The following is a 14,287-nucleotide window of genomic DNA, read 5'->3' on the forward strand; positions in this document are numbered from 1 at the left end:
ATGATGTAGTTCAACTATGATAATACAAATTGTAATAAATCAGAAAAGGTGTGTTTCTATGTGTAAATATACACAAAACAGTGCTCATAAATAATTTATATATTTTGCAAACAAGTCAATAAGCAGGCTAAATGACCATACAGGTTGATATCTAAATGTTTTACTTCAACTGTGGAATCTAAACTGGGAATCGATAAGAATCGAAATCGATAAGCAGAATCAGAATTGGAATCGGAATCGATAAAATTGAAACGATTCCCAACCCCACACCTGCCCAAATAAAGTCAATATGTGTGGGAAACACTGCAATGGTAATAGCTCAAAGTTCACTCCCTGTTGCGTTGAAACTAGCTTAAATATTATTACAGTAGGCTTACTAGCTACAATAGTCTATAAGGGGAAAATTCGCATCACAACAATAGGCTTAGTAAAAGCACTATAATATTACTTCAAATTATTTGAGAATCAAGTTTACATGCTCTCTATTGTGAAAAACTGCCGTACTTCTGCCATATGCCTCTTCTGCTTCCACTTTGGAAAGACTTTGAAATTGCCTGTTTAGACTTGACTCACGTCAGTATGAGGTTTTGGTTCATGCTATAAATCAATGATTTGCCTTTCACACAAACGCACCGTGTCACACAAGCTTTCACTTTCACTGTAGTCAAACCACCACCCACTCATAAACAACTTCTTCCATTTATGCTCTAATCTACTGAATGTGGACTGTAGCCTACGTCTTCATGTTGTCCAAACAAATATATTTAGCCTGGTTAAAAAGAAATTCAGGTCAAGGCAAAATGTTTCAAAAGTTCTCATGTTTAATAAAAATTATTGTTGTTGCTATATACTAATAGTTAAAATGAATAGTTCAATATAGTATAATGTATAATGAGATTTTTTGTAATGCTAGTGTTCTTTTACCTTAAAGAGATAATTCAGCCAAAAATGAATTCTGTCATAATTTACTTACCCTCAGATTGTTCCAAACCAAACCTGTATACATTTCTTTGTTCTCCTAAACACAAAGGCAGATATTCGGAAGAAATGTCAGTAACCAAAAAGATCTCATCCACCCATTGACTCCCATAGTATGTATTTTCCCTACTATGGCAGTAAATGGGGGATGACATCTGTTTGGTTAATGACATTCTTACAAATATCTTCCTTTGTGTTCAGCAGAACAAAGACATTTATTAAGGATTGTAACAACCTGAAGGTGAGTAAATGATGACAGAATTGTCATTTTTAGGTGATCCCTTTAATGTGCTGAATTAACTTAAGAGTATCAGTTGTTTGATATATTTATAGCTCTATATTTTAATTTTATTTGTACACTCCTTAGCCTACATTTCTGTTTATTTTACAATAAAGATGAACAATATTTTCCCTTTAAAGCTCAATAAAGAGTGACATATTTCTCATGTACCATAGTAATCAGAAAGACACATTAAACATGCAGCCATTTGTTTGTAGGCTAAATGAATAGACTACTTAAAGTACAAACACGTAAGGAGTAATTCAACCAAATACCTTTGACAATTTTAGCACTATTTTTATTGACACATTTGACAGACACTTTTATCCCAAATTACAGTGCATTCAATTTATAAATTTTTCGACTACACTGTAAAAAATGATTTGTTGTTTCAACTTAAAAAAATAAGTTACCATGTTGCCTTAAAATTTTAAGTTAGTTCAACTTAAAAATATTAGTCAACACAACTAGTTTGCAACAAATTCATTAAGTGAACTAATATTTTTATTTTTATTTTTTGAAACAACAAATCATTTTTTACAGTGTAGGCTTTGTGTGTTCCCTGATTTGAAACCACAACCTTTTGCACTGATACCAATTAAGTCACATGAACACAATAAGGTGCTGTGGCTGGAAAGAACAGGGTTATAGTAGATATCAGCACTTGCCATGTATGAATCATAACAAGCAGCTAATATGTGTTGACATCTCAGCAGAGTGAGTTGATTTACATAGCTGTCAGTCACAGGATCTTCTGAATGATGGTATAATTCCTAAACCTCCATGTTATTCTGTGCAACCATCCTTAATGATCTGTATAAAGCACAGAGTTAAACACATTAGTGTGACATGACACATTACATTTCAATTGCCTATTGAACTTCAAAAAAAGTTGGAAATAAATAACTACAATAAATTCATATTTCTAATAAAAGTCATACATTACAGAATAGATATCAAATTATTATTCAACAAATGTTTAACTTACTACCCCTTGAAGATCCTGGTTTCATCCACTGTGGAGAAAAATGACAGCATCCTTTTAACAAATTAGATACGTAATACTTTTGTATACTCGGCCATTGCGGGAACTCAGTGTTTCCTCTGCCAAGCAACACAAATCTGTATGGAATTTGTTTCTGTAACAGCTGTGTGTATAATCCACAAGAAAAGGAAGAAAGGTAAACCTAAAATCTAGTATTTTTGACTGCAGAAACCCAGGAACACTGGAGAAACAAAACAGGCACACTGACCAAAACAAAACCAGAACAGCCAAAGGACGTACAGTATGCAGCAGGAAAAGTAATAAAAGGGCAATCAAGGAAACAGAGGAGGGGCTAATTAACAATAAGAAGAACTTATAATGGAATCAAATTAATCAATGAACAGAGAAACTAAGGAACATAATGAAACTTAAACAAAACCAAAAAAGAACTAAACATAACCATGACAGTTTCAAATACTTGTACTACTGTAAATAAATACATATTAGAACACTAAGACTCCCCCCTTCATCTGTTTAGAAACACACAATACACTGCTAGCAACACAGAATTACAATTTTATATCTTTGACGTTTTACAGTAAGTGATATCCTTACACTATTCACATTATTTCTCAACCCAAACTATGACCTCACAAAACTTTTATTTTTATTTTATGTTGTGTAAAATACCTACATATAGATTTCAGTATTGAGCAAGTGTGTTTACCTGTGTAAAATCTGGCCAACGTGATGCTCTGCTGAAAGATGACTTGCCTGTTTCAAATAATACAGTTTTAAAATTTGTGTTGCTGATCATTAGATGCTACAGCAGAGAAAACACAGAGATCCTATATATCCCATTACCTTAAGGCAGTGGTCTCCAACGTGGTGCCCGCGGGCACCTGGTAGCCCGCATAAACTCTGTAAGGTGCCCGCCAAACACAGGGCTCAACAATAATGCTCAGGACAGTTGATGAATCTGTGACTATACGTATCAGCCAAGTGCTACATCATCATGAAATGTTATTAGCACGCGCTGTAAGCTTTAATATATTCAAGTGGAAAAATATGTGAAAGAAAACAGAATTTGGTCCTGTGAGCCTAAAAATAATGCATCACGTGTTTCAAGTTTGAAAGTATTTTATCAACAAGTAGCCCTCTAGATGATTTTATATCTTCAGGTAGCCCTCGCTTACAAAAAGGTTGGAGACCCCTGCCTTAAGGAAAAAATGATAAATGCTTAACCGTGCTTAAATCATACAGATTATTGAGAAAAAAGTAACATACTTTGACATGGACAAACTTTAACTCCCGCTGTCTCTCCCTGTGGAGAACAAGTTGAAAGTTCTGAGTAAACAGTGACCTGTTGTTTTTAAATGATACAGTACATTTTTGTGCAGCCTTTTAAAAATATTTAGAGCATTATTGTAAATACCTGCTGTATTAACCAGTTCACAACTTTGTCAATTGCATCATCATTTTTCTGACACTTTAGTAATCCTGTGTCTTCATAGAACAGACAGTCCACTGTCAGTATGTCTGTCCTGTTGACACATCTGCTGCTGTCTGGTACAGTTTTCTCTGGCTCAAATGTGTGATGTAGCACCACTAGAACTTTCATCTTAGAGGCTGTTAAAACAAAAACATATTTAAGGAAATGTGTCTGAATTTCTACTTTAAGATTTATGTATCATCATCTAATATTTAAGAATTAACAAATGTACAGTATTGTTTGTTTTTGTCTTGCACTAATGTTTGATTTAAAATAAAGTGATAATGAATAAATCACCTGTGGAGTCGTCAAATATCTTCAGAGCTGCTTCTATATCAGTTCCAGCTCGAGACACAAAAGGACAGAAAACCAAAACAAAGTGACTCTCATCTACTGTAGGAACTTCCTTCAGAGATTTAATGCGGGCACTCAGAGTGTTGAAAATTTTTATGTGAGTCTCATTCGTTTTTCCACTTGAAATAATGCAAACTTTGACGTCCTCTGAAAAATATATTAGTATGGGAAGAAACAGCAAAAAGAATATAAAATGTAAATGATGAGTTAAGATGAGTGCAAACCATAATATTCAACAGTGTAATGTGCATGACAAAGCAAGCAGTTATTATTAAGCCCTCTCATGGAGTAACAGCCTTACCTGTACAAATCTCTGGCTCATTACTTTTACTCTTTTTAAAATCCACTATCTCAGATTGACCTTCCTCCTGCAGACACACAACAACAGTAGTTAAATTAATACAGTATTTAGAATAAAACGGTAACAGAAATTTAACTTTTTTGTATTTTTTTTTACATAAATATTTTTAAATACTGTATACCTGCACAGACTTGTGTGATCCTTTCCTTGATGTTAATCCCTTTGATCTATTTTGACGTGGACATACTTCAACACCTGTTGTCTTCCCCTGCAAACAACACAAGCTTATTTAAAAATCAGTGATTAATAGTTATTTATTTTACAGCAATTATTATTATTTATTATTGTTAAATAGACCAACCTGCTCTATTAACCAATCAACAACCTTGTCTATTGCATCATTATTTCTCTGACACTTTAGTAATCCTGTGTCTTCATAGAACAGACAGTCCACTGTCAGTATATCTGTCCTGTTGACACATCTGCTGCTGTCTGGTACAGTTTTCTCTAGGTCAAATGAGTGATGTAGCACCACCAGAACTTTCAATTTAGAGGCTGTTCAAAGAAAAGAGAAATGCATTAAAGACATTATAAAAATAGCAACTTTTGTGTTTTCTAAAATTCTGATGATAGTCACACAACCTGTAGAGTCAGTAAATATTTTCAGTGCTGCTTCAATATCAGTTCCAGCTCGAGAAACAATAGGACAGAAAACCAAAACAATGTTACTCCCATCCACCATAGGAACTTCTCTCAGATCTTCAACTCGGTTCATCAGAGAGTAAACAAAACTTTTATGAGAGTTATTTGTTTTTCCAGTCAACATGGAGAACAGTTTGACTCCACCTGAAACATGAATGGTCAAAAAAGTTATGGACTGACTGCGATGATGTGAAGTCATTATGTCTTTAAATATTTGTAAATGTTCTCTCATTTTTTCTCGGACTGTTCCTTGGAGCCATGTCCGAGACACTGCATCAGGCATCTTCTCCAAATCTCTCCTCATCATTTGATGTTTTAGGTAATTTTCATGATGGGAAAGCAACTCATCTGGCTCCTCAAGAGAACTGAATGTGTAGCACAACACATTCTCCACATTAATATCTGACAAAATTGTATCCAAGTTATTGTGTTCCTCTGCTCCAGAGTCCAGAAGTTGTTGAAGAATTCTAGTAACTACATTTAATTCTTTTTCTTTTATGGTGATCCACTCTGTAAGACTGGTGGCTTTAAATGGAGATTCTTCATGAGCTTGTAGAAGATTTGCCAAATCACAGATGTCTTTTTCACAGGCTTGAATTGACTGGATCAAGGATTGAATTCTGGTATTTAAGTCTTGTCTGTAGGTTTGACAGTGTTTCATCATGTCTTGAATCTTTCTGTTAAATGCACCGAATATTTTTGATCTGCTGTCATCCATAAGTTCACTGCACTTTCTTTCAGTCAAAGTAAGACTCTCTAAGACAGACTCTGTGGCACTTATGAGCTTCTTGTCTATGACTCTGATGTGGATGACATCACTGTCTAGTGGTGTAGTTGAGTTTCCCCACTGCTGTATATTTAATATCATACTGAGTGTCTGGACTGAGATCTTTTAGAGTTACTGTATCTTCGCTTTTTGTGCACATGCTTGAGATTTCCATGCTCTCTCTTCCTTATTTTGTACAGTAACTTCAGCTCTACTGTAACAGGACACTGATGAAGGTCATCTTAAGAACTACACTGTGACCTCTGACCTGTATAATGATTTGACAGGCTGGTTTTGACGGAGGAAGTGAAGCAAATATCTTCATCAGATCCGTTTTCATACAAAGAGATGCAAGAACCTGGATGGATTGTGTGGTGTTTTGGCAAAATCAAAAAAGTTATGGGCTGACTGCGATGATGTGAAGTCATTATGTCTTTAAATATTTTTAAATGTTCTCTTATTTTTTCTCGGACTGTTCCTTGGAGCCAGTCCGAGACACTGCATCAGGCATCTTCTCCTAAATCTCTCCTCATCATTTGATTTTTTAGGTAATTTTCATGATGGGAAAGCAACTCCATCTGGCTCCCCAAAGAGAAACTGAATGTGTAGCACAACACATTCCTCCACATTAATATCTGACAAAATTTCATCCAAGTTAATTGATCCTCTGCTCCAGAGTCCAGAAGTTGTTGAAGAATTCTAGAACTACATTTAATTTCTTTTTCTTTTATAGTGACTCACTCTCGTAAGACTGTGGCTTTAAATGGAGATTCTTCATGAGCTTGTTGAAGATCTGCCAAATCACAGATGTCTTTTTCACAGGTTTGAGATTGACTGGATCAAGGAATGAATTCTGGTATTTTAGTCTTGTCTGTAGGTTTGACAGTGTTTCATCATGTCTTGAATCTTTATGTTAAATGCACTGTATATTTTTGATCTGCTGTCATCCATAAGTTCACTGCACTTTCTTTCAGTCAAAGTAAGACTGCTCTGAAGACAGACTCTGCGGCACTTTATGAGCTTCTTGTCTATGACTCTGATGTGGATGACATCACTGTCTATGGTGTAGCGTCATGTTGCCAACTGCTGTATATTTAATCTCATAACTCAGTGTCTGGACTGGAATCTGTCAGAGTTACTGTATCTTGGCTTTGTGCAGATGCTGAGATTTCCAGTCTTTCTACGTCTTTCATTTTATACATTAAACCTAGAGCTCTTCTGTAGCTCGACATGTTGGTGTACCTGCAAAGACTACACTGTGACCTTTGACCTGGGGTTCAACAGGCTGGTTTTGAGCTGAGGAGTAAAGCAAATATCTTTCATCAGATCCATATTCATACAAGGAGAATGCAGGAACCTGGATGGATTGTGTGGTCTTTTGAAGAAACCAAAAACTTTGTGGACTGACTGTCATGTGAAGTCATTATGTCTTTAAATATTTGTAAATGTTCTCTCATTTTTTCTCGGACTGTTCCTTGGAGCCATGTCCGAGACACTGCATCAGGCATCTTCTCCAAATCTCTCCTCATCATTTGATGTTTTAGGTAATTTTCATGATCAAAAAGCAACTCATCTGGCTCCTCAAGAGAACTGAATGTGTAGCACAACACATTCTCCACATTAATATCTGACAAAATTGTATCCAAGTTATTGTTCCTCTGCTCCAGAGTCCAGAAGTTGTTGAAGAATTGTAGTAACTACATTTAATTCTTTTTCTTTTTAGTGATCTACTCTGTAAGACTGGTGGCTTTAAATGGAGATTCTTCATGAGCTTGTTGAAGATCTGCCAAATCACAGATGTCTTTTTCACAGGTTTGAATTGACTGGATCAAGGATTGAATTCTGGTATTTAAGTCTTGTCTGTAGGTTTGACAGTGTTTCATCATGTCTTGAATCTTTATGTTAAATGCACTGTATATTTTTGATCTGCTGTCATCCATAAGTTCACTGCACTTTCTTTCAGTCAAAGTAAGACTCTCTAAGACAGACTCTGCGGCACTTATGAGCTTCTTGTCTATGACTCTGATGTGGATGACATCACTGTCTATGGTGTAGCTCAGTTTGCCAACTGCTGTATATTTAATCTCATACTCAGTGTCTGGACTGAGATCTGTCAGAGTTACTGTATCTTGGCTTTGTTGCAGATGCTGAGATTTCCAGTCTTCTACGTCTTTCATTTTATACATTAACCTGAGCTCTTCTGTAGCTCGACATGTTGGTGGTACCTGCAAGACTACACTGTGACCTTTGACCTGTTCAACAGGCTGGTTTTGACGGAGGAGTAAAGCAAATATCTTCATCAGATCCATTATCATAAAGGAGAATGCAGGAACCTGGAATATTTTTCACTTCTTTTGATGCGACAATAAATTTGGCTGGTTTACGCTGTTTTGAATTGATCAGGTTTTTAAATATAATCGTGTTGGTCCTCATATTCTTTTTGGCATCAGAGGAAAGCCCAGTCATCCATTTGGCACTGGGTGAATTCTCTTTCTTTTGCCCCTTTGGACTCAAGTAGTCCTTCTGTGTAGAAAGGAGCACATCTGGACCCTCAAATGATGTGAACGTGTAGCTAACCAAATGTTCAACTTCTAGATCCATCAAGATTTCATCTAGATTCACTTCCACTTTTGCTCCATAATCATTCAGTTGTCTGATTAATGTTTTTATTATGGCAGATTCTTTTTCTTTCTCTTTCACCCATTGTTCAAGATCCTGACCTCTGAATGGAGATTCCATATGATCATGCAGAAGATCATTCAACTCGGTTTCCTTTTTCTTATCCCCACGGATTTCTGGCAACAGAGAGCCAAGTTTTTTCATGAGACTCAACTTATAGCTGCAACAGTTTTCCCTCATCTGCATTATTTGATAATGAAATGCTTCAAAAGACAAAGCAGGTGGCTCCTTCAGAAGATCGCCGCATTTCATTTCGGTTGTACTTAAACTCTCAAAAACTGATTCCACAGCTTTGATTAGACCTGTGCTGATGTCTTTTTGAACGTTTGCTGCACTTGTGTGTAATTTATCTAAAGGATAAAGCCACACTCTCAATGGAACTGCAAGTTCTTTCTCCTCTCCTAACAGTTTTGGAAGATCAGCAAAAATCTTCAAAGCATCTTCAAAAGAGGTTGGATTAGATGGCAACTGAAAGTCACCATAAAATGTACAGCTGAATTTTTGAACGGCAGTCTTCTGATTGTCATTCATGTTCAGATCAATCTCTGCACCCAGTGAAATGCCCTTCAGCTTATCAAATGTAGCTTTTACTTCACCGTCTACAGTAGTTTTGTCCTCATCTGATGAAACTTCTCTGTCAAAAACAAAGCAAGCATTCGCCCCATACAGCACAGCGGTCACCACATGTGTAGCTGTATCATTATCAAAGGCTTCATAGTGAGTTATATTTCCAGAAGCCAAGTGGTTCATGGTCAGTTCTTCAAACTTGGTGGTTGAATGGTAATGTAGGGTTAGTCTTTGCTGTTTAAAGGATTTCTTGGTGTCGCTGAGATATTTTGCTGCTCCTCTCACATTGACAAGTCCACTTAAAAGACTTAATTTCAGAGAACCATCAATGTTCAGTAAGTGAGATTTTTCTTCAATGGAGTCTGAAGCTGTGACATTGAAATCTGTATTTATTTGGGCATGACTATGTATACTCTGCTGAAGCTGCTCTTTATCCCATAGTGTGATTCCTATAATTGGAAACAACAATATGGCATATTAAATATGAACATGTGGTTCATAAATCATGAATCAATAAAAGGGAATAATTCCTTAATAATTAGTTAATCCAACATAAATTACATTTCATAACCATTTGTTTCTTCCTTTTCAACCACTTTATACACATTGTAATCAATCACAACATATCCTGTTGGATAATCACTCTGGTTTACAGTATTGGTCTAATGGTTCAGTTATAATTGTAATGGTAACTTGTTAGATTTGTAATGTGCTATATATTTGAGTTCTAATTTACACTTAAAAATAAAGGTGCTTAAAAGGTTTTTCACAGCGATGCCATAGAAGAACCATTTTTGGTTCCACAAAGCACCATTCAGTCAAAGGTTCTTTAAAGAACCATCTCTTTCTTACTTTTTTATAATCTGAAGAACCTTTTTTCGCCACAAAGAACCTTTTGTAAAGCAGAATATGTAAGGTTCTTTATGGAACCCAAAGGTTCTTCTAAAAGCACCAAAGAACCTTTTGAAGCACCTTTTTTTAGAGTGTACCATATTGTTGTTAAACTGCTTCGGTCTTAAAACAACTTTGTTGAATTTAGCAATATTTTATTTTGTACCTGGTACTAGGGCATCTTTTCTGCAGTCATACAGCATCCCCAGCTGGAAGGGTCTCCCAAGAGCAGCAGTTTCTATGACATTCACTCCCACTTCATCCATTTTATGTCTAGGATTTACATGAAGGAGATAGACATTTACATTTAGGCATTTAGCAGATTTTATCCAAAGCGACTTACAAAAGTGAAGAAACCAGTGAGACATCGAATTCCAGACACTATAGAAGCGCAAAATACAGCAACACATTGACGAGACATGCAATAAAAGAAGGTAAAGATGGTTTGGGTTGATTGGACTTGTGTAATAGGCCTATAAAATGTAAACTCAATATAAATGTTCAGAATGTAGCAGGTGATACTAGGAGAACTTTGAATGAAGATGGCGTGGTCAACCGTATAAAGGTTCTAGGTAGGAACGGGTTTTAAAACGTGATTGTTTCCGGCCGGCGGAAATAGTTGGACGTACATGGTTCCATGGAGGATTCGTATGTGATGGTTGGATGTGGAGAGCAGGTAATTAGTCCATTTATGAGGGAAATGGATTAATATGCGTGGGTTCTTTTAACAAAGGAATTTTAACTTTCTAATTTCAGCTCTGTGGTGCCTGAAATAGATGGGCATATACGCGGGAGTCTGAAGGATTGTCATACTGGTTATGCTAAAGTGTTGATATGTGTGTCTGTTCGGGATCCTTGAGACAGGTATGACATAACAAGTATTAATAAAATGTTAATGGGTAATGTTTTAATTAATTAATAAAGGTGGTTTTTAAATGTTTATATTACAGGGCTGCCGAATTTAGGGTGACACTATAGGGCCTATATGTTGCTCTTGTTATTTATTTGATTTGTTTTGGTTTATTGTTTGGTATAGATTACTATTGAGGGTTTGGTTTACTGCTAGTCCGCCTGGGAAACGAGTAATCAGGCCTGATGGTAAGGCCTTGAGGGCGGACTAGTTTACTTTATTTTGTTTGTTTGTTCGTCAGTAATTTGTTTCTCCCACTGTATTACTATGTCAGGGACGGAAGGTATGGTACGTAGGCAGAGCTGAGCCATTAAACGCATGTCTAGTGTGAAGCACGATGGTGTTATGATTTGTTGTGCTGTGAAATCTGATTGTATTTCTTTTTATTATTGGTTTGTTTATTTTGTTCAACGCTCATGCGCTGCTGAGGTAACATTTGGACGTCCTGGTACATAGTTTCTTTTTGTATAGTGCCACCAATAAACTTTTGTAAGTTTTACTTGAACCTGTGTTTGTGGCATATGTTTACTGATGGTACTTGGTAACAAATACATCAACATACTGTTAAAATTCACACATTATTGGTTATTTGTTGCACGCACACCGCACCAAACTCGGTAGAGCGCAAGGGTGTTTGCCATAATGGCACGTGACGCACGCACGCACAGACAAGAGAGGAGTCGGAGGGGAACACGCGCGCGCTCGCACCAAAAAGTCAGGAAAGCGAGAGGACGCAGATGCGCCGATTATTCACTAGTTAATCCATAGCAGACAGAGTAATCATCACGAATGGATAAAAAATATTGCGCCAAATATACTTGAGTGGTCACACCCGCCCAAATAAAGTCAATATGTGTGGGAAACACTGCAATGGTAATGGCTCAAAGTTCACTCCCTGTTGCGTTGAAACTAGCTTAAATAAGTAAATATTATTACAGTAGGTTTACAGCCTATATATAGGGGAAATTCTGTCACGTATCACAACAATAGGCCTAGTAAAGCACTATAATATTATTTAAGAATCAAGTTTACATGCTCTCTATTAGGGATGGGCGATATGGCCCTAAAACTTTATCACGATAATTACTGGTATTTATTGCGATAACGATAAAACTGACGATATATCTATAACACCATCCACTGCTGTTTTTTGCGTCAAGTGATAGAAGCTGCATGTAGTCTAGACCCTCAGAAAAACAAACATTAATCAAAAAGTAAAACTTACCCCACATCAAACAGGCTCCTAAAATATACCTACAGTATTTTTGTAAATATAAAATATAATAGTGACATTCGACTTCAAAAGGTTGTATTAAAGAAAATTTTAATTAACTAAAACTCAATAAACAAACACATCATGTCATACCTAAACTCTATATAGCCTAATGTTGGGTGGAAACGATCACATCACGCTGTCAATCACTTTCTCTTGAACTGTGTGAACCTTCTCTTCTCACAGCAACATACAGTTAGGGCCATAAATATTTGAGGCACATTTTTTGTTATTTTAGCTGTGTATCAATATGTTTTCGAGTTACAGTTTTATAATAGATATTGTCTTAGTGCACACTCTCATCTTTATTTAGAGTGTATTCACATCCAGATTAGCTGAAGGATTTGGGAATTACAGCTCTTTAATATGAAGCTCCCCCTTTTTCAAGGGACCAAAAGTAATTGGACAGTTGAATAAAAAGCTGTTTCATTTAAGACAATATCCATTATAAAACTGTAACTCGAAAACATATTGATACACAGCTAAAATAATAAAAAATGTGCCTCTGTTCAAATATTTATGGCCCTAACTGTATACTGAATCTGTCTATGACTCGCGCTACAGAAAGAGAACAGAAAAATGGGATAAAAGAAATCTAATTAAATAATCCATGCTTTTATACGCTCATAAACGTATTTAAAATAACGTGATACAAATTCGCATTGTACTGTATGTTAAACAGGCAGCAGTGCTGTGCGTGCTGTGTCGCTACGAAAGTGGGCGCGAGCTGCGCACGGGACGCTCCGTTCATCCTGTATATATAACGGGCAAGAAATCATATTAAACTATTTGCGCACGCGCGCATAACATCTAACGAATGTTTAAATAAATACTTTTAGCCAAACTAAATGTTGTGGTGTAACGTATTATGACTATCAACGAATACTTAACAAACGAATTAAATAAAACGAAAGTGAAACTAAACATTAACTCGGATGCATCTACAGTGCCAAACTAAACGAGATTTAGAGCTCGTCTTTCAGTGCAAACTCTTTCTCAGCTTCACGTCCGCCCTCCGCTATACCCGTTTTCGCTTCACATATGAGCTGTGAATGGGTCTCACAAAGAAATACGTCATCAACTAGAATTTATCGTTTATATCGCGGGAAGACTAATTCCTATCATGTGGGGAATTTCTACCGGTATATTGCAAACGATATAATATCGCCCATCCCTACTCTCTATTGTGAAAACTGCCGTACTTCTGCCATTGCCCTTTCTGCTTCCACTTTGGAAAGACTTTGAAATTGCCTGTTTAGACTTGACTCACGTCAGTATGAGGTTTTGGTTCATGCTATAAATCAATGATTTGCCTTTCACACAAACGCACCGTGTCACACAAGCTTTCACTTTCACTGTAGTCAAACCCACCCACTCATAAACAACTTCCTTTATGCTCTAATCTACTGAATGTGGACTGTAGCCTACGTCTTCATGTTGTCCAAACAAATATATTTAGCCTGGTTAAAAAAAATTCAAGTCAAGGCAAAATGTTTCAAAAGTTCTCATGTTTAATAAAAATTATTGTTGTTGCTACTATACTAATAGTTCAGATATAGTATAATGTATAATGAGATTTTTTGTAATGCTAGTGTTCTTTACCTTAAAGAGATAATTCAGCCAAAAATGAATTCTGTCATAATTTACTTACCCTCAGATTGTTCCAAACCAAACCTGTATACATTTCTTTGTTCTCCTAAACACAAAGGCAGATATTCGGAAGAAATGTCAGTAACCAAAAAGATCTCATCCACCCATTGACCCCATAGTATGTATTTTCCCTACTATGGCAGTAAATGGGGGATGACATCTGTTTGGTTAATGACTTCTTCAAATATCTTCCTTTGTGTTCAGCAGAACAAAGACATTTATTAAGGTTGTAACAACCTGAAGGTGAGTAAATGATGACAGAATTGTCATTTTTAGGTGATCCCTTTAATGTGCTGAATTAACTTAAGAGTATCAGTGTTTGATATATTTATAGTCTTATATTTTAATTTTATTTGTACAATCCTTAGCCTACATTTCTGTTTATTTTACAATAAAGATAACAATATTTTCCCTTTAAAGCTCAATAAAGAGGACATATTTCTCATGTACCATAGTAAT

The 14,287-nt window shown here is 36.1% G+C and overlaps 3 protein-coding genes and 1 long non-coding RNA gene across 7 annotated transcripts in view; 1 reads left to right on the forward strand and 3 right to left on the reverse strand.

Annotated features, from left to right (window-relative positions):
- LOC130547816 (cytolytic toxin-beta-like) overlaps positions 1-14,287 on the reverse strand; it is a 63,564-nt gene that overhangs the window by 8,394 nt on the left and 40,883 nt on the right. The window lies entirely within an intron of this gene.
- On the reverse strand, positions 1,326-5,235 carry LOC130547846 (uncharacterized). Of its 3 annotated transcripts, none has more exons than XM_057324196.1 (10): positions 5,033-5,235; positions 4,752-4,945; positions 4,572-4,658; positions 4,391-4,457; positions 4,033-4,080; positions 3,679-3,872; positions 3,531-3,567; positions 2,971-3,017; positions 2,247-2,274; positions 1,326-2,071 (listed from the first exon to the last, which is right to left on the reverse strand). In XM_057324196.1, the coding sequence occupies exons 1-10, from the start codon at positions 5,214-5,216 to the stop codon at positions 2,064-2,066; spliced, it is 894 nt and encodes a 297-aa protein (XP_057180179.1). In that variant the 5' UTR covers positions 5,217-5,235; the 3' UTR covers positions 1,326-2,063. The 3 variants fall into 3 exon arrangements, with proteins under 3 accessions (XP_057180179.1, XP_057180163.1, XP_057180171.1); XM_057324180.1 differs by having other exon boundaries at positions 1,331-2,071; positions 4,033-4,236; XM_057324188.1 differs by lacking the exons at positions 1,326-2,071; positions 2,247-2,274 and having other exon boundaries at positions 3,004-3,107; positions 3,461-3,567; positions 4,033-4,236.
- LOC130547835 (cytolytic toxin-beta-like) lies at positions 7,208-10,262 on the reverse strand. 2 transcript variants are annotated; one of them, XM_057324167.1, is made up of 3 exons: positions 10,162-10,262; positions 9,029-9,553; positions 8,542-8,653 (listed from the first exon to the last, which is right to left on the reverse strand). In XM_057324167.1, coding segments are annotated over exons 1-3 (627 nt in total). In that variant the 5' UTR covers position 10,262; the 3' UTR covers positions 8,542-8,651. The 2 variants fall into 2 exon arrangements, with proteins under 2 accessions (XP_057180141.1, XP_057180150.1); XM_057324158.1 differs by having other exon boundaries at positions 7,208-9,553.
- On the forward strand, positions 10,501-11,656 carry LOC130547898 (uncharacterized). Its single transcript, XR_008961951.1, has 3 exons — positions 10,501-10,671; positions 10,752-10,859; positions 10,946-11,656. It is a non-coding gene; the product is annotated as an uncharacterized LOC130547898 (long non-coding RNA).

Source organism: Triplophysa rosa, linkage group LG2, assembly GCF_024868665.1.
Source record: "Triplophysa rosa linkage group LG2, Trosa_1v2, whole genome shotgun sequence".
Taxonomy (NCBI): domain Eukaryota; kingdom Metazoa; phylum Chordata; class Actinopteri; order Cypriniformes; family Nemacheilidae; genus Triplophysa; species Triplophysa rosa.